Genomic DNA, 26,949 nt, shown 5'->3' on the forward strand with positions numbered 1-26,949 from the left:
ACGATAACGATTACCAAATTGAATCTCATTAATTGAAGAAATTTACACAAAGCAGGTTGACGATGATTTAATTATCATTACAGTTCAGATAGACAGGGCAAACACAATAGGAGACATATTATCTTAAGGTTGATCAGAGGTTATTAACAGACACTTGCTGTTAATTGACAGTATGAACTCCCCTGCCTCCTCCTCTTTCCCCTCTAGCACTACCATTAATGCAGCCTGAAATGGCTGATCTAATCAGGTCTAATGGGATTAAAGAGCTGTAATGAAGAGACGCCTCCGCTCCATTACCAGGTGTTACTGTAGCTTATCACTGAGACGCTAGCTAGCAGAGACGCTAGCTGGGGCTCACTGTCTGGCCATGCTAGAGGGGGTAGACATAAGGAGCTTTCTGACCAGTGACCACAAATCCAATTTCAATCAATAACCTTAACCTTTAACCCTCACCCTCACATGGCCTTTAAGCTAAATCTTAACCCTGAAACTAAATCAAGACCATACAGGCTAGCTCATGTACTTTCTCATCATTTTGGGGGTATTTTCTAACATCAAATGACTAACAAGCATAGCAGAGATTCTAGCCGGAGATGCCAGGCAAACGGGACCCCCTGAGGTGATCCTGTGGCTGGACAGGGTCTCTACCTGCTGGGCCTGGGTCTGGACCTCATCCAGGGAAGGCAGGTCAGCCAGGTACTTCTCCAGGGTCTCTATCCTCTGCTGCTTCTCCTGGTTCTGCTCACTCTCCCGCTGACACTTCTTCTTCAGGCTGTTGATGTAGCGGTCACGCGTCTTCATCTGGAGGGCGGGGTAGAGGGTTGATTACATTCATTAGGGTTGGGGTTGTGGCTAGGTTAAGTGTTCCAGGGGTGTACACATCAAGCTAGAGTTATTGTCGTGGCTGATCCGGGGTATAGACATACCCCAGGGTATATTATTCGACCATGCTGGTCATTTATGAACATTTGAACATCTTGGCCATGTTCTGTTATAATCTCCACCCGGCAGAGCCAGAAGAGGACTGGCCACCCCACATATGTTCTCTCTAATTCTCTCTTTCTTTCTCTCTCTCGGAGGACCTGAGCCCTAGGACCATGCCCCAGGACTACCTGACATGATGACTCCTTGCTGTCCCCAGTCCACCTGACCGTGCTGCTGCTCCAGTTTCAACTGTTCTGCCTTATTATTATTCAACCATGCTGGTCATTTATGAACATTTGAACATCTTGGCCATGTTCTGTTATAATATCCACCCGGCACAGCCAGAAGAGGACTGGCCACCCCACATTGCCTGGTTCCTCTCTAGGTTTCTTCCTAGGTTTTGGCCTTTCTAGGGAGTTTTTCCTAGCCACCGTGCTTCTACACCTGCATTGCTTGCTGTTTGGGGTTTTAGGCTGGGTTTCTGTACAGCACTTTGAGATATCAGCTGATGTACGAAGGGCTATATAAATAAATTTGATTTGATTTTGATTTTAGACATGAAGCTAGAGTTAGGGTTGTGGCTGATCCGGGGTATATAGACATGAAGTTAGGGTTGTGGATGAGGCTGGGGTGATCTGGGGTGTAGACATGAAGCTAGGGTTGGGGTTATGGCTGAGGCTGGGGTTAGGGTTGATCCGGGGTGTAGACATGAAGCTAGGGTTAGGGTTGTGGCTGATCCGGGGTATAGACATGAAGCTAGAGTTAGGGTTGTGGCTGATCCGGGGTGTAGACATGAAGCTAGAGTTAGGGTTGTGGCTGATCCGGGGTATAGACATGAAGCTAGAGTTAGGGTTGTGGCTGATCCGGGGTATAGACATGAAGCAAGAGTTAGGGTTGTGGCTGATCCGGGGTGTAGACATGAAGCTAGAGTTAGGGTTGTGGCTGATCCGGGGTATAGACATGAAGCTAGAGTTAGGGTTGTGGCTGATCCGGGGTATAGACATGAAGTTAGGGTTGTGGATGAGGCTGGGGTTGATCCGGGGTGTAGACATGAAACTAGGGTTGGGGTTATGGCTGAGGCTGGGGTTAGGGTTGTAGATGAGGCTGGGGTTGATCCAGGGTGTAGACATGAAGCTAGGGTTGGGGTTATGGCTGAGGCTGGGGTTAGGGTTGATCCGGGGTGTAGACATGAAGCCAGGGTTGGGGTTGTGGCTGAGATTAGGGTTGATCCGGGGTGTAGACATGAAGTTAGGGTTGTGGCTGATCCGGGGTGTAGACATGAAGCTAGGGTTAGGGTTGTGGCTGATCCGGGGTGTAGACATGAAGCTAGGGTTAGGGTTGTGGCTGAGGCTGAGGCTGGGTTTAGGGTTGATCCGGGGTGTAGACATGAAGCTAGGGTTAGGGTTGGACTGGGGTTAGGGTTGATCCGGGGTGTAGACAAGAAACTAGGGTTAGGGTTGATCCGGGGTGTAGACAAGAAACGAGGGTTAGGGTTGGACTGGGGTTAGGGTTGATCCGGGGTGTAGACAAGAAACTAGGGTTAGGGTTGATCCGGGGTGTAGACAAGAAACTAGGGTTAGGGTTGTGGCTGGGGGTTAGGGTTGATCCGGGGTGTAGACAAGAAACTAAGGTTAGGGTTGATCTGTGTAATATGCCCATTGCCCACCTTATCCTCCAGCTTCTTGATGTCCTCTGTGTATTTCTGGGTGTTCTGTTTGAGGAACTCGTTGAGGTGGATGACCTCCAGCTCTGCAGCAACCAGCTTACGGCCCAGCTCCCCGTTGTCACAGCACAGAGGGCTCATCCTGTCTGGGACCTGGGGCTGGAGCTGGTGCTGAGGGTGGAGCTGCAGATGTAGCTGGGGGTGTGACTGAGCCACTGGGCTGTCATATGGAGACTCCTGGAAAAGAGGGGAGGATAGACATGAGTTGTCAGTCTTTCAAAGAGCTCCAGATATGTCAACAAATGGCAAAGCTTCAAAATGTTAACACACGGCCAGTACTGTGTATAACAGTATACTGTACCAAGTCAGACAGTTGAGATGTCACTGTGTCGGTGAGGCTTTATTACCTTAGCTTTGAGTAGACAGGGGTCGTCACAGCGCCCCTTCTGGCTCTGGAGGACCTGTTGCGCTTTCAGCTCGTTCTCCCTGATCCGAGCGTGGAGCTGTAGGATCTGCTGCTTCTGTCTGGAAAACACACATCCGACGTAGAATGTCAGCAATACACCACAATGTGTAGCAGCCATACTGATATCCCAGGTAATACGTACACGTAAAGAAACGAGGTACACATTCAAATACGCAATGGTCACACACAGTGCCACCTCTCTCCGTGGTGAATATTACACAGGCTGGCAGTAAAACAGAAAAACACAGCCAACGGGCCAATCAATGTGGAGCATATAGGACCATATATAATAATACTATATAATAAGGTAGTTTGACTCTGTGTAGATCACTTAAATCTAATATTTCTCTCTTGTGAAGGGTGGGCCAGCTGGCTACATGCTATCCAGATGAGGCAAGCACAATTTCCTCCCCCTAAACCTCTCCCTGAAAAAAAAGTCATATTTATAATCAGCTCCTAAATACCTGTGTCTCTTTGCTTTGACATTTTCTGCCTTTCAGCAGAATAAAAAGGGGTGCGTTGATAAATGCTACCGGACCGAGATTGGAATACTAAATACTTGGTGTTTAGGTTTGCTTTCCACTGCCACCTGGTGGTGAAATTTGCCCGTTTTCTCATTCATTTCAGTCACAATCGATGGAGACATTCAATAACGAGGCCCACAACTGAGAAATTTAACAGCCTGCTGCTAACTCAACTCATGAACAATTACATACAGTTAGGAAACTGTTCATCCCATATCTAATGCACACAGCATGTTGTCGTATTCACAATAACGCCAGTTGGCCAGGATATTGAGTGTGCTAGATTGATCTCTCCAGTTCAAAGTGGGTCCTGCCTTTTAATGTCATACCAGTCCACGTGTGGATGTGGCAGGGTGGTGTCTGTGTGCCTCCTCTGTGTCTCTGCCTGTATTTCCTGCAGTAACCTCAGGGTGGGTGGGTGACCCTGTGCTGTTCACTCCCCTCCCCTGGCACTGCCCAGCTTGTCCTGTCAGCGCCAGCCTGCCACTCTGAAAGGGGACACCTCGGACGCGTGTGGCCGACATGCCGCCACACAGACATCTGCTCAAGGTCATTGAAAAAGTGTGTGTGTGTGTGCATGCCTCGGCTGGGTAGACAGTGACAGTGTGTGTGTGTGTATGTGTGTGTACATGCCTCGGCTGGGTTGACAGTGTGTGTGTGTGTGTGTGTGTGTAGATGCCTCGGCTGGGTTGACAGTGACAATGTGTGTGTACATGCCTCGGCTGGGTTGACAGTGTGTGTGTGTGTGTGTGTGTGTGTGTGTGTGTGTACATGCCACGGCTGGGTTGACAGTGACAGTGTGTGTGTACATGCCTCGGCTGGGTTGACAGTGTGTGTGTGTGTGTGTGTGTGTGTGTGTGTGTGTGTGTGTGTGTGTGTGTGTGTGTGTGTGTGTGTGTGTGTGTGTGTGTGTGTGTGTGTGTGTGTGTGTGTACATGCCACGGCTGGGTTGACAGTGACAGTGTGTGGCCCATAGAAATGAATAAAGGATGTCAGAGACTGAGAGACTGCAGTGCTCTAACTTTCCACTGGGCAACGACAACCAGAAGGGACACTCAAGGAATGTGTTTTTCCTTCCAATGTGGCGAACAGAGTCAGACACCGTGCTCGAATATAATGAGGTACAGTGGGGCAAAAAAGTATTTTGTCAGCCACCAATTGTGCAAGTTCTCCCACTTAAAAAGATGAGAGGCCTGTAATTTTCATCATAGGTACACTTCAACTATGACAGACAAAATGAGAAAAAAAATCCAGAAAATCACATTGTAGGATTTTTTATGAATTTATTTGCAAATTATGGTGGAAAATAAACTTTTGTTATTGACCAAATACTCATCTCAATACTTTGTTATATACCCTTTGTTGGCAATGACAGAGGTCAAACGTTTTCTGTTAGTCTTCACAAGGATTTCACACACTGTTGCTGGTATTTTGGCCCATTCCTCCATGCAGATCTCCTCTAGAGCAGTGATGTTTTGGGGCTGTTGCTGGGCAACACGGACTTTCAACTCCCTCCAAAGATTTTCTATGGGGTTGAGATCTGGAGACTGGCTAGGCCACTCCAGGACCTTGAAATGCTTCTTACGAAGCCACTCCTTCGTTGCCCGGGCGGTGTGTTTGGGATCACTGTCATGCTGAAAGACCCAGCCACGTTTCATCTTCAATGCCCTTGCTGATGGAAGGAGGTTTTCACTCAAAATCTCACGATACATGGCCCCATTCATTCTTTCCTTTACATGGATCAGTCGTCCTGGTCCCTTTGCAGAAAAACAGCCCCAAAGCATGATGTTTCCACCACCATGCTTCACAGTAGGTATGGTGTTCTTTGGATGCAACTCAGCATTCTTTGTCCTCCAAACACAACGAGTTGAGTTTTTACCAAAAAGTTCCATTTTGGTTTTATCTGACCATATGACATTCTCCCAATCTTCTGGATCATCCAAATGCTCTCTAGCAAACTTCAGACGGGCCTGGACATGTACTGGCTTAAGCAGGGGGACACGTCTGGCACTGCAGGATTTGAGTCCCTGGCGGCGTAGTGTGTTACTGATGGTAGGCTTTGTTACTTTGGTCCCAGCTCTCTGCAGGTCATTCACTAGGTCCCCCCGTGTGGTTCTGGGATTTTTGCTCACCGTTCTTGTGATCATTTTGACCCCACGGGTTGAGATCTTGCGTGGAGCCCCAGATCAAGGGAGATTATCAGTGGTCTTGAATGTCTTCCATTTCCTAATAATTGCTCCCACAGTTGATTTCTTCAAACCAAGTGCAGGTCTACAATTTTGTTTCTGGTGTCCTTTGACAGCTCTTTGGTCTTGGCCCTAGTGGAGTTTGGAGTGTGACTGTTTGAGGTTGTGGACTGGTGTCTTTTATACTGATAACAAGTTCAAACAAGTGCCTTTAATACAGGTAACGAGTGGAGGACAGAGGAGCCTCTTAAAGAAGAAGTTACAGGTCTGTGAGAGCCAGAAATCTTGCTTGTTTGTAGGTGACCAAATACTTATTTTCCACCATAATTTGCAAATAAATAAATTAAAAATCCTACAATGTGATTTTCTGGATTTTTTTTCTTCTAATTGAGTCTGTCATAGTTGAAGTGTACCTATGATGAACATTACAGGCCTCTCTCATCTTTTTAAGTGGGAGAACTTGCACAATTGGTGGCTGACTAAATACTTTTTTGCCCCACTGTACATACTGACTCAGTCCGACTGTGTACATTTGCTGCTCAGAGGCCTTCGCCCAATATAATAATGCTAAGATTCAGATGTGTTTCTCCTAGAATTGTTTTGGTGTTTTTTTTTCTTCTCCAGCCTCAATGAATTCCCCTGCTTGGCCCGATGACTCACTACTGCAGTCATCTCTGCTGGTTTTAAACATCCCTGTCCTCTGCCGTGCATTTCTGACCTGTCAATCTCCAGCTCTCTCTGTCGCAGAAGGCCCTCTTTGATCTTCACCAGCGTGTTCACAGGAAGGGAGGCTCCGCCCAGCATCTGCACAGGAAACACACACACACACATCGGTCAGCACACTTAACATCTACTAAGCAAGCAGATCCGCATCGTTTGTCATCTTTGTCATCGTCGTCATTATCTTCATTATAATCAAACTAAAGATTTAACTAAGAGACACCAAGAGAGTCAACGAGCCCGATGCCATTTCACACGTGTAACCTAAATGTAGTCCCTCTATACAAAGACATGAGCCACAGCTTATCTGCATGCGCTGGGCCTTCACACATTCCAACAGTATATCCTTTATAGCCCTCCTCTATACAGGAGTGTGGGCAGGGTGTCATGGATGGGCCGTTTTGGGCGGGCGTCTCTTCAACATTGGATCAGTGAGTGACTAATCTCCTATAGCATAACAAGGTCTCTGTGCCAGATGGCTGGGTTGCTGCAGGGCCCCTGGTAAGAAGCGGTCACAGGGATCACGATATGGGTCAGGTATGTCCTCACTATCTACTACTGCAGGGGTACAGGGATCACGATATGGGTCAGGTATGTCCTCACTATCTACTACTGCAGGGGTACAGGGATCACGATATGGGTCAGGTATGTCCTCACTATCTACTACTGCAGGGGTACAGGGATCACGATATGGGTCAGGTATGTCCTCACTATCTACTACTGCAGGGGTACAGGGATCACGATATGGGTCAGGTATGGGTCCTCACTATCTACTACTGCAGGGCACAGGGATCACGATATGGGTCAGGTATGTCCTCACTATCTACTACTGCAGGGGTACAGGGATCACGATATGGGTCAGGTATGTCCTCACTATCTACTACTGCAGGGGCACAGGGATCACGATATGGGTCAGGTATGTCCTCACTATCTACTACTGCAGGGGCACAGGGATCACGATATGGGTCAGGTATGTCCTCACTATCTACTACTGCAGGGGTACAGGGATCACGATATGGGTCAGGTATGTCCTCACTATCTACTACTGCAGGGGCACAGGGATCACGATATGGGTCAGGTATGTCCTCACTATCTACTACTGCAGGGGCACAGGGATCACGATATGGGTCAGGTATGTCCTCACTATCTACTACTGCAGGGGCACAGGGCACAGGGATCACGATATGGGTCAGGTATGTCCTCACTATCTACTACTGCAGGGGCACAGGGATCACGATATGGGTCAGGTATGTCCTCACTATCTACTACTGCAGGGGTACAGGGATCACGATATGGGTCAGGTATGTCCTCACTATCTACTACTGCAGGGGTACAGGGATCACGATTATGGGTCAGGTATGTCCTCACTATCTACTACTGCAGGGGTACAGGGATCACGATATGGGTCAGGTATGTCCTCACTATCTACTACTGCAGGGTCCTCACTATCTACTACAGGGATCACGATATGGGTCAGGTATGTCCTCACTATCTACTACTGCAGGGGCACAGGGCATGGGGGTATGTCCTCACTATCTACTACTGCAGGGCACAGGGATCACGATATGGGTCAGGTATGTCCTCACTATCTACTACTGCAGGGGCACAGGGATCACGATATGGGTCAGGTATGTCCTCACTATCTACTACTGCAGGGGCACAGGGATCACGATATGGGTCAGGTATGTCCTCACTATCTACTACTGCAGGGGCACAGGGATCACGATATGGGTCAGGTATGTCCTCACTATCTACTACTGCAGGGGCACAGGGGCACAGGGATCACGATATGGGTCAGGTATGTCCTCACTATCTACTACTGCAGGGCACAGGGGCACAGGGCAGAGACAGCCAGATCACGTTCAGTAGGCAGAAAATAATTTTAATCGGAAAGACAAAATGGGTGTTCCTATTGGACAAATTCAGTTACTGAACACGTCCCTTACTATTATAATCTGGTCTCAGTCTCCATGAGATTGAAGGTTAGGGAGGTTGCAACATCTAGGTCTTTATTTCTATAGCTCAAAAGAAATGGTAAAACCCTCCAACCACATGTGAAACCTTGCAGAATCCCATAGGTATTCCAATATGGTGGACTGAACAGTGTGTCTACAACAGACTTCAGGCTTAGTTACGGGTGGTATGGTGGTGCTATGGCGCTATGTGCACAAACAATGTACACCAATAACATGGATCCTGGACACGAGCCATTACCACATACTGCGTGCTGCTTATCTGATGCGTGTAACCCCTCGGTCATTGTCTGTTCATTTGTTTTCTTCTCCAGTGACGGTCGGACCTTGAGTTGCCTGCCTGCCACCAGGTTAAAAATACTTCTCCTATTAATGCCCTAGATATCAGCTGCACGGCTCTTCTCTCGGTCTCTCTAGCCCTGGTAAACCCCCTCCTGTGAGGCTTTGCCACTCCCCCCACACATACCCTGACCTGGAACGAAGGTAGGAAGACATCACAGGAGATCGGTGGTACCTTAATTGGGGAGGACGGGCTCGTGGTAATGGCTGGAAGGGAAATCAGTGGAATGGTATCCAATACATCAAACACATGGTTTGATGCCATTCCCTTCGCTCCGTTCCAGCCATTGTTATGAGCCGTCCTCCCCTGGGCAGCCTCCACTGGCAGACATCCATCCGTCCCTGACTCCAGATCCACTTCACATAGCTTAGCCTATTTTTAACAAACCATTGTGTGACTGTGGCCACAGCAGCGGGCAGAAACAAGCAGAATGTGTCCACTGTATCCTGGTACGATAAGCTAATACACACGGGCTCTCAGAACTCAGCAGATAGGAGATATTAAGAAAAAGCCCCAATAAAAGGTAGGGGCACTGCTGCACTGACAACCAACACGCTGGAAGGAAACATGGAGGGGAGTTTACACAACACTGTATGAGGAGGCCAGGACAGGCCAGGGTAAGACAGGATAGGCCAGTGGGGCCCACAGGGACTGGCCTGAACTCTGGATCCCACTGCTGGCTCCGGCCCTCTCATCACAATATCACCACACATGATGGTTTATGGGCTTTTCTGCCGAGGAAACGGGAGGGAAGCTCCGACTCTCTTTTGTTTAAGGCTGGTCTAAACCCAAGCTAAATTTGCGAGCACGACAAACTGAGGAGGTGTCGCCTGTGCAGAGGACACTCAGTGTCTCTCTGGGGAGAGCAGAGCGTCAAACTGCCACTACAGCCTTCAGGGAGCAGGAACACCACTCAGGGAGCAGGAACACCACTCAGGGAGCGGAAGTCAGCATGAAAAAAAAATCATGAAAATGACGGTCAAGTTTGTACATTAGCATGTGCTAAAAATGAAATGGCATTGTACGCTGGAGGCCATTCTCTGGGAATCAATGGTGAAAAAGAGGCTGTCCACTTGCCTGCCAAGTTTATAGAACGAGGAAGACTGAGCGAGCGAGAGAGAGTATGTTAAGAGAAGGGGGGTGGGTGGGGGTCAGTTAGTTTGTCGCCATGCAGTCGGAGGCTCTTGGGCTGGGGGGGGGATTTACTTTCACACTAGGGATGAATGGCTGATCTGGGGCATAGCTGTCCCCACCAGCTGATAGCAAAGCCCAACACAAAGCGACACCCACCGCCCTCAGACTGAGGTCATGGCCATGGGCGCAGCAGGGGTGATGTTATCACCCTGCACCACACACTCTTTCTTCATTGGTTTAATACCATACACCAGCCATAGAGGAAGCCTACTCCCAACACCAGGCCCTAGACCATCAGGCTCCCTCACGTCGTCACTAGACCTAGAGCCGGAGCATACTGTATATCTCCGGTTGTCCGGCAACAAGGTTTTTCAGTGTTTCCTCCTAATGACCATATTGTCGCTTTCTTCCCCCACACAGTCATTCCAACCAATTACAGTTGAAATGCAGTAACAGCAACAGCTGCTCCCAGACAGACCCAGACATTACACTGTGCTGCTGCCTGCGGAACGCTTGAAATGCCAAACGACAAGACAGTTTCATTTAGATGCCTGGGGAGCTGGGTTTATTCATCTGCACCACACAGGAAGATGGGAACACGCACACACAGGCATGCACACACCAAACTAACGAACCAGAAACCCAATCATCTTTTATAATGTGTCCCACATACGCCAGTGTATTTCAAGTTCAAAGCATTCTTACTGGGAGGTGGTCTTTAATCCTATCAAAAGAATATCTTCCTGGCAGAGCTTATTACTTAAAGTAACTGTCCAGTGTTTCCCGTTTTTATGAAATATGACCTATAATTGCTTACAATATAAGTGAAATAGTTTTCCTTGAAAAAAGTTTTCAATTAAGTATGTTAAAAAGCAGCTTTTCTGTGTTGGAATACCAGTCGTTAAAAATATTAACGCGTGTAGACCGCTGATTGGCCAGCACATCGTCCTCTAGGCCGCTGATTGGCCAATTCATCTTCCTCGGGAGTACGACATCATACTCTATCAGGAAATAGCAAGCATTTTAGAAACGGTCTGTTTGAGATGCAAGTTTGAGGTGGGGTGTTTTTCTTCCATTTTATGTTTTGACAAATAGGAGTATAGGATGAGTCAACAACATTTATTTGGGTATGAGTTAACAAAATATGAACTTCTGAAAGTGATATTTTCACTGGACAGTTAATTTAAAGGATCAGATTACAGCAGCAAACTGTAAATCTATTAGGCCCACTGGTCAAAGGTGCTAGTTAGCATAGCGAGGCTTGAGTTACATGTCACAGCTATACCCAGGTTAGCCCTAAAGTGGACTTGCTAGCTTGTTAGCACCTACTGCTACTACATCTCACTAGCTAGATTTACAAAATCTTCTACTAGAACTACATATTGTTTACTGTAGTCCTGGATTTAGCCCTACAATCTGTAATTGCGTCCATTTAAACTGAGTAGAATTTGTTTCATTTTCGAATTTACCCAACAGAAATGGCCTAGCCCGTCTCTCTCGACATCACCAGTCGAGTTTAGCATTTGGCTTTGGGGCTGGTTTCAGCTGCATCTATGTTTCCAATTAAAATTAACCTGGCACATTGGGAACAACAACTTTGTTCAATATGAATTCTTGTGGAGATGACACCTGGGAGCCAAGCAGGCTAATAACTGTAGCTCTCTCTGTCCATATCTCTGTCTCACTGCTGGAGAGGTCGTCTAGGAGGGCCCTGGAGACCTGACAGGCAGGCAAGCAGGCAGGCTGACTCATTATACGGTGGTATGGTGGGGCCATATGGAGGAGAGAGACAAGCCATATTCTCTCTCTCTCTCTTTCTCTAGCTCCTCTCACCTTTCTCTCTCTCTCTTTACCTCTTTCTGAGTCTCTCTCTCTCTCTCTTTACCTCTTTCTGAGTCTCTCTCTATATCCCCTGGCTACTGCTGTGGCGAGGCGAGCGCCACTCTATCACATAGCACAGCTAATCTGCTGCCAATTCCTAGAACGTTATCGCCCCTGCCGCCCTCCTCCCAGGGCCCTCCAGTGCAGACACCCCAGCTTTCAGCACTCTCTCCCAGCCTTGCACACTGACACACACCTCCACCTCTCCTACCCTCGTGGGGATACATTGGGACTGCCGTGATCTGAGCATTGGAAATTCATTAGACTTTACCTTTACATTTTTGTATTTTTAAATGTTTTATTTCACCTTTATTTAACTAGGCAAGTCAGTTAAGAACAAATTCTTATTTACAATGACGGCCTACCAGAAGAAGCCTCCTGTGGGGACGGGGGCTGGGATTAAAAGTAAAAAATATAGGACAAAACACACATCACGACAAGAGAGACACCACAACACTACATAAAGAGAGACCTAAGATGACAACATAGCATGGCAGCAACACATGACAACACAGCATGGTAGCAACACAACATGACAACAACATGGTAGCAACACAACATGGCAGCAGCACAAACCATGGAACAAACATTATAGGGCACAGACAACAGCACAAAAGGCAAGAAGGTAGAGACAACAATACACATGTGAAGCATCCACAACTGTCAGTAAGAGTGTCTATGATTGAGTCTTGGGAATGAAGAGATGGAAATAAAACTGTCCAGTTTGAGTGTTTTTTGCAGCTCGTTCCAGTCGCTAGCTGCAGCGAAATGAAAAGACGAGCGACCCAGGGATGTGTGTGCTTTGGGGACCTTTAACAGAAGGTGACTGGCAGAACGGGTGTTGTATGTGGAGGATGAGGGCTGCAGTAGATATCTCAGATAGAGGGGAGTGAGGCCTAAGAGGGTTTTATAAATAAGCAGTGGGTCTTGTCGAGGGGTATACATTCGGGGTGTAGATCTAAGAAATGAAGGTGTGTCTGCAGATACACCATTTCCTGACTGACTTAATTCCACCATAATTCCACCGCATTTATTCAGCGAGCCGCAAGGGATCCACCTCCACCAAGCCTGTTACGCACCTTCATAAAGGGAAGTCTTGAGTCATACAAATGGCTGCTATATGCACTGAACACAGGTTTCCAACTAACCCCAAAGCCCACAGTTAACGAGAGACCCATGCTGTGCTTAGACTAAACAACATCAACAGCTTTCATGCAGAGGGTGATTATGAGCATTGAAGAAGTTCTCTCTCATGTAATGGATACGGCGCAGATGAGAGCCTTTGGGAGAATGCCGGGCAGAGACACAGTAGGTATGAATGGAGTGTGTGTGTGTATGAATGCATGTGTGTGTGTGAATGAATGCATGTGTGTGCGTAATGCTTCATTAAACCTCTAATGAAGGTCACCGACCGCTGGCATCCGACACCTGTGTGGGCATACCTGTGCCACCGCAGGAGGGGGTGCTCGGTGTTCCAAGAACAGTACCACCCAAGCCAGAGAAGACAGGGACAAAGCATGTCCCCCCCCCCCCCCCCCCCCGTCACCCTTCCTCAAAGCAACGGCCATTAAAGAAAATGCACTATTCTGAGCTTGTTTTGATCGAGTCAAGACCCAGCTAAACGCTCCTTTTAAGGAAGAGCGGAGGGATTTGTTTCTGTTTTGGGGCTGAAAACTGTGCAGGAAAGATGTTCAGAGCCCCTGGAGAGATTGATGGCCACTGTGTTTCCTCTGATACAGTCAGGAACACATAGAGGACTGACTGCATGAAATGGCAATAGACAGTCCTTCAAATTAACAGAGTCTATGGGGGTTAGGAAGCACACACACAACGGAAGCCAGAAAAGCTGAAAGGGAACAAACTCTCAATAAGAAACAGGGAAGCGATGTTGCGGAGGATCGATTCGTTCTCGGAAACTCTCCTGAGAGAGAAAAGAAACACAGCAACCACAACATTGTCCTTTTTCCGCTGTGGCTGCGCATCACTTCCAGGACTGACAATCAGCCTGCGTTTGCCATTTCAGAATGACTAAGTATGACCTGACAGAGACAGTGAAGACACACAGGTCAAACTCCTCAGGGTTCAAATGGCGTAGGTCCTCCAGCAGACGGAAAGAGAGAGAGAGACCCAGTTCAGAACGAGAGGTACTAGCCTATCTATAGTACGCCAGGTGAGAGAGGGGAGGCCCCTTGCCCGCTCTGCCCATCCGTGCCCTCCTCTTCCAAAATGGACGGATGAACAGACCACATAGCAGCGATGCCACTCCCCCAGGCAGCTACATCCCTCTCTCTCCCTTCCCTCTCTCCTCTCCACTCTCCGCCCATCTGCTTTTCCTCCCATAAACAAGGTGACGTAGTGCAGAGTGCTGCCAGAGAGCCTCCTCGCCTGCTGCTGCTGGATCCACAGCCTTTCTGCCAGCCTCCTCACCAGACGGTCTGTGACCTCCAGATCAACATCCATCTATCCACCCACCCCACTGGAGCAGGTAAGTGCACAGGCCTGGCGAGAATGACAACTTAAGGGCTGTAAAGAAAGCCATATTGTAATACTGTTCCAGCTATACGACGATATCGACATTACCTTGAAACTAATAACAATGCACTCCTGCGGGGCTCCAAAGTATTCCCTAAATATCATTTATTCAAGGTCAAGCACTAATAGTTCAAACGGATGAGACTCACAAAACACCTAAGCGACTGTATTTGTGTCTCTCAAGCGATGATTGATCTTGCAATACGCAGTAGTGTTGCTATGAAGGCTATGTCCTGAGACAAATGGTACCCTGATGTTTAGGATGGAGCAGTACTGAACTTAACTGTCCTCCTGTCTAAACAGAGTGGCGTGCGCGCTCGCACACACACATCAGAGGCTAGCCGTGACCTATCCACAACACACACATTTGCACCTGGCAAAGGCCTGGAATTTGCATTGATTGAAATGAGCAGACAGGACACAAAGGGAGTCTGTAGACAGGGAAAGGTTACTGCCAACCAACCAACCACACACTGGAGGAGAGAACTGGAAATCACATGGGTTTATCATGAAAATGGCCCACTCTAGCTTGCCTCAGTGCAGTGAATCTACTGGTAATCAATTCTCATATTCATTGTAATCCTATATTTCAATACCAGGTGGAAGAGGCTGTTATGAAGATACATTTTGTTTGAATAGAACAGACATTTTGTGGTTGGCAACTGACCATTGTTCACACTGCTATGTGTACCGTAATTGGGACTGTATAACATTTCACTTATGCCCTCTCCTGAGCCACACATCCAAATCAATGCCCACAGTTCCCTGTACATTGCTGTGTGATGCCATCATGGAAAGTTCAGCGCTGGGGGCCAAGCCCATTGAAAGCTTTCCTCCCTCTCCCTCCAGATGACTCATTATCACAGGAACTACGCCAAGAGAGCTGGAGAAAAAAAAAACACTATTGGCCTGTGAACGCTTCTGCCAGGTTTCAGAAGGATTTCCTTCTTAGGTTCGATTCGATTTCATGTTCGGCTTTGTTTTTTCCCCCACTGACTCCGTCGCTTCGTGTGGACTCTTTCATGAAGAGGAATGGCGGGTTTGGGTTTTACAATCCAAACAACGTCCCCATAGGGTTTCAACAACAGCCTCTATTAGTTTGGCATTTCATCCTGCTGTTATTAGTTTGTCATTTCATCCTGCTGTGTCCTTGGCCTCCCCTTCAGAATGCCCTTGTAAGGGTGGGTGGGTGAACCCAGGGGGCAGTGAATGAGTAGATGGTGACATGTTTAGTAGTGCCAGGGGAGAGGCTATTATTAATGAACTTATCATATCCCCTTGTCCTGACATGAGGAGAACAACTCCTGACCACTCCAGAGCTGAAGGCTTGGGGGCATTTGGTGTTGACATGCCGCTTGATTGCCACTCATCGCTGAAGGCATGGTGCGTTAAGCAAACCATGTGTCATGTGACCAGGGGTGAGGGAGGTATGTTTGTGCCAGCCTGGGCTCCGACGTCATTCGCTAGTAACCCCTCTTACCCAGAACCCTCCAGTTCCTTTTAGGCTGGGGGCTCCTGTGATCTTCTTGGAACACCAGGGTATAGCCTAGCGTTCCTCCCAACCACAATGGGACGTAAAACAACACGACTCAAACAAATGTAGAAAGATAATCTCTTAGCAGAGATGTATTGATGCTATGGTGGACAGAAGGCCCTTAATCCTCAGAGTCATTATCAGGACTCCAGCGAGATTCCTCCGTATCTACATCCTGACCCATTAAATCCACACGCTCTACTGCACCCAACCCATGCTTTGCACGCGCAGTTCCCCTCCCTCCACACGGGTGGTGTTCACGAGGTCAGGTCAGAGGGATGCTTTTAAAGAGGGGTTTAGGTTTGGCTAGTGTCGAAATGGACTCCACCTCTTTGAGATAGCCAAAGGTCAGCCCTAAGAATACCCGCTGGCACATAGCTGGAGCCGGGCAGATAACTGCTGTCAGCAGGTCTTCAGCGGACCTGGCCGCCTCCTCGCCTCGCATCTCCCTCCCCTCTACTCTGGAGCATGCCATGGGTAGTCTGACTCAGAGAGGCAGGGAACCAGCAGGGACCAGGGACAAAGCTGGGAGAGTGACCCACAGATCCTCACCTTTCCTGGGTATGCCTGTCACTGAGGAGCCCCTGAGGGGAGAGAGGATTCTGGAAGACGAGATAAGGCCTGTGCGGGCGGACTAGAGAGAAGTAGGGTTGTGCTCTGACGATCACAACCCAGTGTGCATATTCTCGACCCAAAATGGAGGACAGCTTTAGCCACAGTAATATCTCCAACAGCACCCTCACCGTCACTGAGATTAGAGGTGGCTTGAATGGCTTCATCTCCAGTTAGAAGTGTTCTGCATTCCGATAAAGGCGTGTGATCTCCAGCAGGTTTTTCCTTCCATGTTCCCGCCAGAGGGAATGCGGTGGAGTCCGAAAGGGCACACCGCATACAGCACCTACTCACGTCCATGTTGGAGTCGTCAAAGACCCAGCAGGGAAGTGGGGATTCTCATTTCTGTGATGTCGAAAGCTGTCACGGTACATAGAAAACACACATTCCACGTAAAATCATCGAGCCAAAGCATCGCATCCTTCAAGAACCCCGACAATATTCAAGCATTAAAATAAGCCAAAAATATGCAACAACAACAAAAACAAGTAACATACACCATGAATACCAAACCGCCACCGTCCAGGTTACAAACATCTCTTCAAACCTAGCTTCCGACTCACAACCTATGAACCCCATTGAGAGAAAAGTACAAAACCGTTTCCCTTTTCTTGGAAAACATTGCGGTGCGTCCTTCACAGAATAAGCTCGGATACGATCGGCCAAATCCAGTCGGCCATTTATAGAGAGGAATGAATTATGGGAGACGACAGGAGGTTGGAGTCCATTTTTTATTATCATTCCATTATCCTCCCCTCTCGGTTGTTTTGACCTTGAGAGGAGGGGCAGAGCTGTACAAACACGTGACACTAGAAAGTAGACTCAGTGGGGATAGGAGATCTGTGATTGATTAGAAGGCCTGGGGTTATGGGGCCCCAAAGTGAGTGACGTTTGATTATATAGATTTTTAATTTTTTTATGATGTTGTATTGTAACATACACTGGATAGCTGCAGTGAAATGTGTTGTTTTACAGGGTCAGCCATACCGTTGGGCATATGAAGGGGAATGGGTGGGGTATCTTGCCCTCCAGTTGAACCAATTGTTAAGGAAACTGAATGTGACTGAAAATGTTATTCTGATTCCGTTAACGGTATTTCTTTCTGTGTTTCCTGCTCACTGACTCCACTTTCTCTGCCACTCCCTCCCCCCAGCGCAGCTCCTCCAGACCCCTGGGCACCGGGACCACTCCTCTCACCTCCCTCCGTCACCAGCCCGCCACCACTCTCTATCCTCTGCACCACCCCTGTCCACCTGTCCTAGAGTACGCTCTCGCCCCTCACTGCCTAGCGCCCAACCCCACAGAGCCCAGTCAGCCCCAGCATGGATAAGGTGCAGCACACGATGCGCTCGGCCATCCGCAGAGCCTCCATGGCGGTGGACGTGCCCCCCCAGGCCAGGCAGAACATGCAGGAGCTCTTTGTCAACTTCAGCCTCATCCTCATCTGCCTGCTGCTCATCTACATCATCGTGTTGTTAATGTGAGGCCCGTGGGGGGGGGGCCGGGAGGGGCCAGGTGCCACACTTACAGCCCAACAGGGCCATGCACTCTTTAAGAGGGCCAGACCATGAAAGGGGAGAGGAGGGGATTGGGTGGCAAACATGGAGATTATCTTAATATTTTGTCAAATGGCTTTGAATTTGCAGGAATTAGTGTAGGATAAGATCAGATATACTGTTTTGTAGAGTCTAATAATTCGGGATGATTTATTTGAATGACATATACAATCATATATAATACTAGAAAGTGGCAGTGTGAGAGTTGCAATAGAAGATTGTTGTTCCCAGATGCAGTATACACATCCTACATATTTATCTGCACAGTGAAGCTAAAGTAACAGAGTCATAAATATCATACCCCACCAAACAAATGCTAATGAGAGGTTAGCATGTTTTGGGGGCATGATCTTTTACATTCATCTGTAACTTTCTCACTCATCATTATTCGCGATTCATTCGTGATTATCTGTAATCATGGTAGCATCCACATGAATGTAGAAGTGTTCAGAAACATATTATATTCTTATTTACCATACAAGGGACTCAAATGACACAATAAAATGATTTACCAGTCATTGAGCACACCCTAATCCCAAACACTACTAAAAAACAAACTGCAAATGCATCCAACAAGTTTGTAGAGTCACAAGCATGATGTGGTCATTGCGTGCTAGGAATATGGGACCAAACACTAAACTTTGGACTAAATTGAATACACTATTGTAAGAGTAGAGGAGCTAACCCCTGTGTCCTTGCTATATTCCCAATCTGGTCCTTATACAGTACCATCACAGTCACCTAATTATCCCCAGTTCATTCATCCCCCCTCCTCTCCCCTGTAACTATTCCCCTGGTCGTTGCTGTAAATGAGAATGTGTTCTCAGTCAAATTACCTGTTAAAATAAGGGTTCAAATACTCATGGCACCTTCAGATGGGGGGGGGGGGGCGACTAGATACATACAGTGCATTTATTTCTAAATGGTAAACAGATGTGTATGAAAATACCCTGAAATAAAAAGGTGGCATTCTGTACTGTCGCCTGATAAAACTTTTGACCTCAAATCCAAAACGCTGGAGTATAGAGCCAAATTCAACCTTTCAACTTCACTGTCCAAACAAATACGTAGGGGAGTGTATGTCAAAGTTGTGTGCACACATGTCACCCTCCTGTAGGTCTGTCATCCCTCACAGTGACTCTTAACTTACAGCTCCCTTCTGCCACCTGGCTATACTGACACACTACAGTGCACTGCTGAAATAAACGTACTGACAATGTTAACCCACGGGAATCTGACTTGTATATGTGTGTGTGATCATGTGTGTGTCTGCGTAAGCGAACCAGTCTCTCACTGGGCCCCTGTTTTCCCTCTCAGACCTCTGTAGCTGAACCAACAACCACCACAGCACAGCTACAGTGAGGGCTAAGCAGGGAGATGTAATCTGCATCCATCCAATCATCCATCCATCACTAGCCTTCCTGGGGAACCTTCCAGAAGACCCCCCCCCCCCCCCGGACTGAAGAGCTTTGCCCAGAAATTGATAACTCTGCCTGGGGTATCTGCAGCCTGAACCCAGCCTCCTCCATGTCGAGTGTCATCATGGATCTGGTCAACGACCGCGGCCTCAACCTGATGCTCAACTTCCTGCTCATCGTCATCGTGCTGCTCCTCATGCTTGTCCTGGTCAAGCTCATGTAACCTCTGACATCTGACCTCATGGCTTACAGTAGTTAGGTTGAGCAATTCCAGTCCCCAAGGGCCACAGGATCTGATGGGAGTCCCTCTACCTCTGATTTGATCATATAAATACACCATGGCTTTGACTAATTACTATTCAACAGTTGTTCATCCACAGCATCAAATCACTGAATTAAGGCTGCGAACCTGCTGGATTAGAATCCAAGATCTTGAGCTGTTGGAGAGAAGAACAGTCTGGGATTCCGTGAGATCGTAACATGAGACGGCAAGATTCAAAATATGACAGGAGGATGAAGCTCCATCCACCGATGGTAGAGAATGTAAAAAATGTTGGCATGGGAGAATCAATAGCATGCCCTCCTTCCATTTAGCTGACCTCCCTCTAGTGGTAGAATCACCTAACTGCACCACATTTCATTCTGGCCAATGATTTTATCCAAAGTCATGCGTGCATACATTTTACGTATGGGTTTATATGAGCCATAGAGAACAAGCTCTTTAAAGCTTTTACACTCACAGTCAGACTATTAAGGCCGAAGCACAGAACACGCATGATGCAACTGACAAATGAAATGGAACTGAAAATGATTAAACCTGCAATATGTAACTTTTTTGGCTGACCCTACACAATTCACATAGAAATGTGAGTTATAGATCTGTCATTCTGATCGAAAGCTAGTCTAATCTGTTCCATGTGTGCTATTTCTATGGTTCCCATTTTTTGTCTTTTACTTTCTTTTTCAGTTTCAAACGGCTGAAAATACCATTTTAAAATATATATTTCACAACGGTTTAGATGGTACAATGATTCTCTACACTATATTTTCTTGTTTTGCCACATAAACTGAAATTAGGAAAACTAGTATGCAATCTTTAAAGGCCCAGTGTATTCAAAAACGTGATAATCCTATGTTTTATATATATATTTCCACACAATGAGGTTGGAATAATACTGTAATATTGTGAAAATGATGATAATGCCCTAGAACTGTTTGAAAGGATTGCCTAAAATTTCTGCCTGTTTTGGTGGGATGGAGTTTTGGCCTTCTATGATGACATCACCATGGGGTAAATTAGATAATAGACCAATGAGAAAGAAGAGTTCCAAACCTCTGAAAATAACAGCTCATTTTCAGTTTCCCCCTCCCCGCTCAGACCACTCCCAGACAGTCCTAGCAAAATTCTTGCTTGAGAAATTGCCCTTTCCTAAGAAACAATTTTTTTGTTTATTTTTTACCATTTTAAATGAAAACAATCACAAGTTAGGTGCTTAATTGTTACCCAGAAATGATTTGATGTTGAGATAAAAACAGCTGCATATGACCTTTAAAGTTATCAGTCCTTTGTGGTGCGATATCATCTCTTTATGCTGCACTCACAGAGTAACAGTTGAGTTAGGCCCTTTAGAGACCGTTTGCATCTTTTTGTATCCAGTTGCTTTTGAACACAGTAGGAGTTTTTAGCATATTCATACTGGATAGTAGATAAGTACAACACATTCTTCCCTCAATAAAAATGTGTATGTAGTGTAAACTGTTCGGGGAGAGATATAATATTGTTATTGCGATATCCTAACATAATTGTGTGCTGTAAATGTTTTAGTGTCCAGTAGTAAGAGGCGACTCATTTATTTTTGGCAGAGTAAGACACAAACACAGAGTAAATGCACCAAACGCGTCCAGCTCTCTGAAGATGAAACTACTGTAGAACGGTTGTCTATCTGCAGGCACTGGCTCCACTGGTCACTTTCTTATGCACACCATGCATTTTGTTAAGAATGTTATAAGATAAAGATCAAATACACAAACCATAAAGAGTTTGCCTGTCTTCATTGAAAATGTGAACTACTTTATATTAGCCTTCATGGAAACGCATGTGTATCTTGTATCGGTGCAATCCGGGATCCACCCCTATCGCTCCAGTATCCCTGCACATTGTAAATATGGTATTGGAACTGACCCTGTTCTACCTTATCTTATTTTTAGTACCACATTGATATTGATTATTGCATAGCTTGGTTTAGAGCGTGCAAGAAAGGCATTTTACTCTACTTGTGGATGTGACGTTAAAACTTGAAACGTGATCATTGGGACGTCCCTAACCCATTGAAGTTTACATTTAACATGGCCACGGTAAGGATTAGGTTAGAGTTATGGTTATGGTTAAGGGTAGGGACGTCCCCAGGATTCCAGATAGCACTGACCATCTTGTATTGTTTGCCTTTTGGAAAAACGTCAACGCTTCATAAGCCCACCAGAGGGCGATATGCCCTCATACTTCGTCCTACATGAAGTGGTTCACAATTTGGAGGGAAATCTTCACCCGTTTTTAGTACAGACTCCAGGCAATATTGTGCTGAAAATCTGAAAGTTAGTTGTCATGGGTGTTAACCTAACACTCATCAATTTATTTGACAGAGTCCCCTGACTAGCTGTCTAACAGAAACTGTAGTCTACTCCCCCAATACACTCCTCTCACCTGGTTGAGCTCGGCCTCTTGCCGTAGCCTCTCCCTCTGCTGCTGCTCCTGTTGCCAGGCCGACAGGGCCCCACACAGCTCTGGCCCGGGGCCGGGGGGCCGGTACTCCATCTGCTCACTCAGCCACATCTGGGTCCTCACTGCTGGCTGGATGGGGGACCCTCCTACTGTCTGGTGGCCCAGTGGTAGGCCCCTCTGGCTGGGTACCGTCAGCCCGACGCCAGGGTGCTTGGTCTCCGGTAAGGCACTGTAGGTCAGGTCTAAGGTGTTGGGTTTGAGTGGGGACGAGCAGGCAGAGTGAGAGTCTGTCTTAGTACTCAGGGGGTACTTGTACCTGGCCTCGGCCCCTGGGGAGTGCAGGTGGGATAGGTAGGGGTCCGTGGGGCCCAGAGGGTCATGTCTGTAACCGTAGAGCACCCCTCTGTCCAGGGAGCCATGGGGATCAGAGCGGTACGTGGCCCGACCCCCGGGGATGGTCTTCTCCTGGGGGCTGAGGCGGGTGAGGGAGGACCAGCGGCGGACGGGCCGGGGGTCCTTCATGTCCAGGGGGCTGTCGAGGGGCGAGGGCAGCTGGCAGGAAGACCAGGGGTTGCTCCCAGGGGAGGGCACTGTGCTGAGCTTGGGGCCGGTGGAGGGCGAGGGCATGACGTGGGCCGTGGGGAGGGCACCTTGGGAGCGCAGCGGCTGGAAGGACAAGGTGGTGCTGGAGCTGGAGTGGTCTGGAGGAGAGGAGAGAGGAACAGTGTGTGGGTGGACTTGTTCAACTATCTTACATATTCCAAACGACATACATTTCTATAATACACAACCACAACTTTTTGGGAAGTTTCTTGCCTGACGACTGTAGAATTTAGTTACAAAGGGGTGCTTCAATTCTGAACACAGTACTCCACAGTGTGTTCCAAGGACCATTTCATACTACTGGGCATTATTAGTTTAGAAAATGTGTTCCTGGTTCATAGAAAGCTGCAGTCTGTCTGTCTGGAGGGCTCAGATGTTCGGCAGGGGTGTTACTGTGTTACTATATGGTTGGAGGCAGCGCCCACAGTGTCAGTCCTGGGCTCATCTGCCATGTTCCTCATGAATAACCCACGATCTGTGTGTGTGTGTGTGTGTGTTTTATACGACATACTAGGAACACTGCTGCCTCAGGGGCATCACGCATCGTGAGCAATGAAGGACACCGCTCATGGAACAGACACATGTGGCCAGTCACACACAAAGAAGCACGGGGGAAACAAAGGACTGTGTCTCTGGCTGGGCCCTTCTAAACCAACATGACCAACTACCAAAGCAAGACACGGATAATTAGCTCCCCAGTGCAGGTCTGAAAGTGATTGACAGTATCATAAGTTAAAGTCACACTGTCATTAATCATTGGATGAACCAAACCGTATGATACTTCTACTGTACCTCAGCATAAAAGGCCGCTAGTTAGCCATGAGTATATAGACAGGAGTGAACTCGGACTCATCACCAATTATAAGTTCTGCCCATTACTTAAGCACATCATAGCAATGATGCAACAACCAGTGGCCCATATCCAACTTTCCTCATTTACAGCAATAGACCAACATTAAGGCATCAAAGCCTCCACTGGGGCTTCCGTGCATCTCATTAAGACTAGAGGACTCTGCAATGCAGCAGAGCAGGGATTTACTCCTTCCAGACTTATTGCAAGTAGACTGGCTGGTGAGTTGGGGGAACAAGGAGAGGGAGGGGAGAGTAAGCCACAGTGAAAGGGAGAAAGGAGGCTGAAGCTGGGGCAGAGTGGGAGGAGGACAATAGCCTGGGATGGTCTTAGCTCTGTCTGGGCCAACTCTTTTGTCATCCGTTGTAATGCTGTAAACTGTTTGCATGGTAACTAACAGCACAGAGGAGTTGGCTCAACTAAACCATGCAGTGGCAGTGATCTTCCACCAGGCCAGAGAGAGGAAGACAGAGGACCAGTCTGAGAGTGACAGAGAGAGAGGAAGACAGAGGACCAGTCTGAGAGTGACAGAGAGAGAGGAAGACAGAGGACCAGTCTGAGAGTGACAGAGAGAGAGGAAGACAGAGGACCAGTCTGAGAGTGACAGAGAGAGAGGAAGACAGAGGACCAGTCTGAGAGTGACAGAGAGAGAGGAAGACAGAGGACCAGTCTGAGAGTGACAGAGAGAGAGGAAGACAGAGGACCAGTCTGAGAGTGACAGAGAGAGGAAGACAGAGGACCAGTCTGAGAGTGACAGAGAGAGAGGAAGACAGAGGACCAGTCTGAGATGACAGAGAGAGAGGAAGACAGAGGACCAGTCTGAGAGTGACAGAGAGAGAGGAAGACAGAGGACCAGTCTGAGAGTGACAGAGAGAGAGGAAGACAGAGGACCAGTCTGAGAGTGACAGAGAGAGAGGAAGACAGAGGACCAGTCTGAGAGTGACAGAGAGAGAGGAAGACAGAGGACCAGTCTGAGAGTGACAGAGAGAGAGGAAGACAGAGGACCAGTCTGAGAGTGACAGAGAGAGAGGAAGACAGAGGACCAGTCTGAGAGTGACAGGACAGTCCTCCCAACATCCCAGAGCCCTCTAAGTACTGGAAGCACAGAGCTGCTCCTGACCCTAACGAATCCTGTGAAAAGTTCCCTTCAACTGAATCTAAACAATAGGTGACCAGATAATCTGAGGCCAAAATGAGAACAGGCCAAGGGCTCTGACACCCCTGTATCCTGACAGTGACAGAGAGGGACACTTTGAAGGAGGAGTCAGCCAGTCAGAGAAGAGACAGAGCAGTCATTCTGTCAGCTCTTCTCACGTCACATTAGTCATTGTGGCAATTCACACATCAGAGCAACAACCCCCCCCACATGCACTTTCCGGAATGTTCTCTAATATGAGCAGCAAGGACGCAGGGTGGGACGCATAATGATTGTATCCTTGGTTGAGTTATAAGGTCAATCAACTTAAAAGATTGTCGGCAATATTTTGAAAGCAATGTTAGTTCAGAATGGAGGTCAATTTCACTGGTTTTCAAGTTGTACTGAAGTAGCCTACTTAAACTGACGTTGTACTGAGACAAAGACCCCGTTGTCATGCCACCATACCACCCGGATTCCGTTGCTCCTTGTTGTTGTTCAGTTTGCGCTCACCTTGAGCCCCCCAGGAAACCATTAGCGGTTGGGCCGTTAACAAAGACAGAGGCACGTGGCTCGTCGAGGTTCTGACAAAGTGCTCCTTTGTTAACACTTTTGAGTGTCAGGGCAAATGCTAGAGCAGCTGGAAGGGGCTGGGGGTTGAAGGGTGGAGGTGGGGCAAGTTAGGCTCAGACAGCTCGTTCCACACAGGACCGGCTGCCACTCTAAACCTAGTCTCACACATGAGACACTTCCTTCCCTAGCTGGCTATGTGCAATAACCTGGTCTGAGGAAGAGGTGACTCTAAACCAGGGCCCGGCTGCATAAAACATCAAGCGTTAGGGTTAACCTTAAGAAATAGAGCCCCTCAAATATTTCCTTAGGTAAGGGCCTTTACAGTAGTTTGAAGGTATGGATGGCAGAAAGAGTATCTGGATACCACGGAGACATAATTTACTGACTAATGTCTCGTCAAAGAGATTGCTTTAATTTTGTCAGATAGCAATCAAGACAGGATAACCAAATTGCTTCAGAAGATAATAAATCACGTTTCTTGTAGTTACTTTTTTCTCAACTTGTTTATATTAAGTACGTCAAGCTAGCTTAAATAGTACTTAGAACTAACTAGCCAGCTTTGTAGCCATGGATTGTGCATATTCCATTGTTTAGCTAAGTAGCTAGCATGTAGCCATGGATTGTGCATCTTCCATTGTTTAGCTAAGTAGCTAGCTTTGTAGCTATGGATTGTGCATCGTCCATTGTTTAGCTAAGTAGCCAGTTTTGTAGCCATAGATTGTGCATCTTCCATTGTTTAGCTAAGTAGCTAGTTTTGTAGCCATAGATTGTGCATCTTCCATTGTTTAGCTAAGTAGCTAGCTGGTTGATGTTTTCCTTTTGTAACCAGAGCAGATGAAAACAACAATCACCTCCACAAATGCTGTTTACATTGATATCCATACTGAATGAAGCCGATAAGGGATCTCGTGGGCACCCTTAACTTTCCCACTTAATTTAACGGGGAAATTCACCTTAAAATGTTTTGTGCAACTGACTTAAAGTTAAGGAAACTTTAAGGGAAAAGATAAGGTGTTTTATGCATCCAGACCCACTAACCAGCCTTCTGCTGTCTCTATACACGCTAAGCCTGACACAGGTAGTCTGAAAGGCTTTGAGTAGACATAAACCAGTCTGGAAGGGGTTAAGTAGACATAAACCGGTCTGGAAGGTGTTAAGTAGACATAAACCAGTCTGAAAGGCTTTGAGTAGACATAAACCAGTCTGGAAGGGGTTAAGTAGACATAAACCGGTCTGGAAGGTGTTAAGTAGACATAAACCAGTCTGAAAGGCTTTGAGTAGACATAAACCAGTCTGGAAGGGGTTAAGTAGACATAAACCAGTCTGGAAGGTGTTAAGTAGACATAAACCAGTCTGGAAGGGGTTAAGTAGACATAAACCAGTCTGGAAGGTGTTAAGTAGACATAAACCAGTCTGGAAGGTGTTAAGTAGACATAAACCAGTCTGGAAGGGGTTAAGTAGACATAAACCAGTCTGGAAGGTGTTAAGTAGACATAAACCAGTCTGGAAGGGGTTAAGTAGACATAAACCAGTCTGGAAGGTGTTAAGTAGACATAAACCAGTCTGGAAGGTGTTAAGTAGACATAAACCAGTCTGGAAGGTGTTA

General features: G+C 47.2%; 1 protein-coding gene across 2 annotated transcripts in view; it reads right to left on the minus strand.

The window, feature by feature from the left end:
• The window catches only part of cep85l (centrosomal protein 85, like), a 77,713-nt gene that overhangs the window by 16,525 nt on the left and 34,239 nt on the right, over positions 1 to 26,949 (minus strand). For both annotated transcript variants that reach the window (XM_029676811.2, XM_029676810.2), the window contains exons 3-7: positions 22,165 to 22,883; positions 6,482 to 6,567; positions 2,995 to 3,112; positions 2,591 to 2,824; positions 649 to 801 (exon numbers count right to left, since the gene is read on the minus strand). In XM_029676811.2, coding sequence (XP_029532671.2) covers positions 649 to 801; positions 2,591 to 2,824; positions 2,995 to 3,112; positions 6,482 to 6,567; positions 22,165 to 22,883 — 1,310 coding nt within the window. The remainder of the gene's footprint in view (positions 1 to 648; positions 802 to 2,590; positions 2,825 to 2,994; positions 3,113 to 6,481; positions 6,568 to 22,164; positions 22,884 to 26,949) is intronic.

This window comes from Oncorhynchus nerka, linkage group LG13, assembly GCF_034236695.1.
Source record: "Oncorhynchus nerka isolate Pitt River linkage group LG13, Oner_Uvic_2.0, whole genome shotgun sequence".
Classification (NCBI taxonomy): Eukaryota; Metazoa; Chordata; class Actinopteri; order Salmoniformes; family Salmonidae; genus Oncorhynchus; species Oncorhynchus nerka.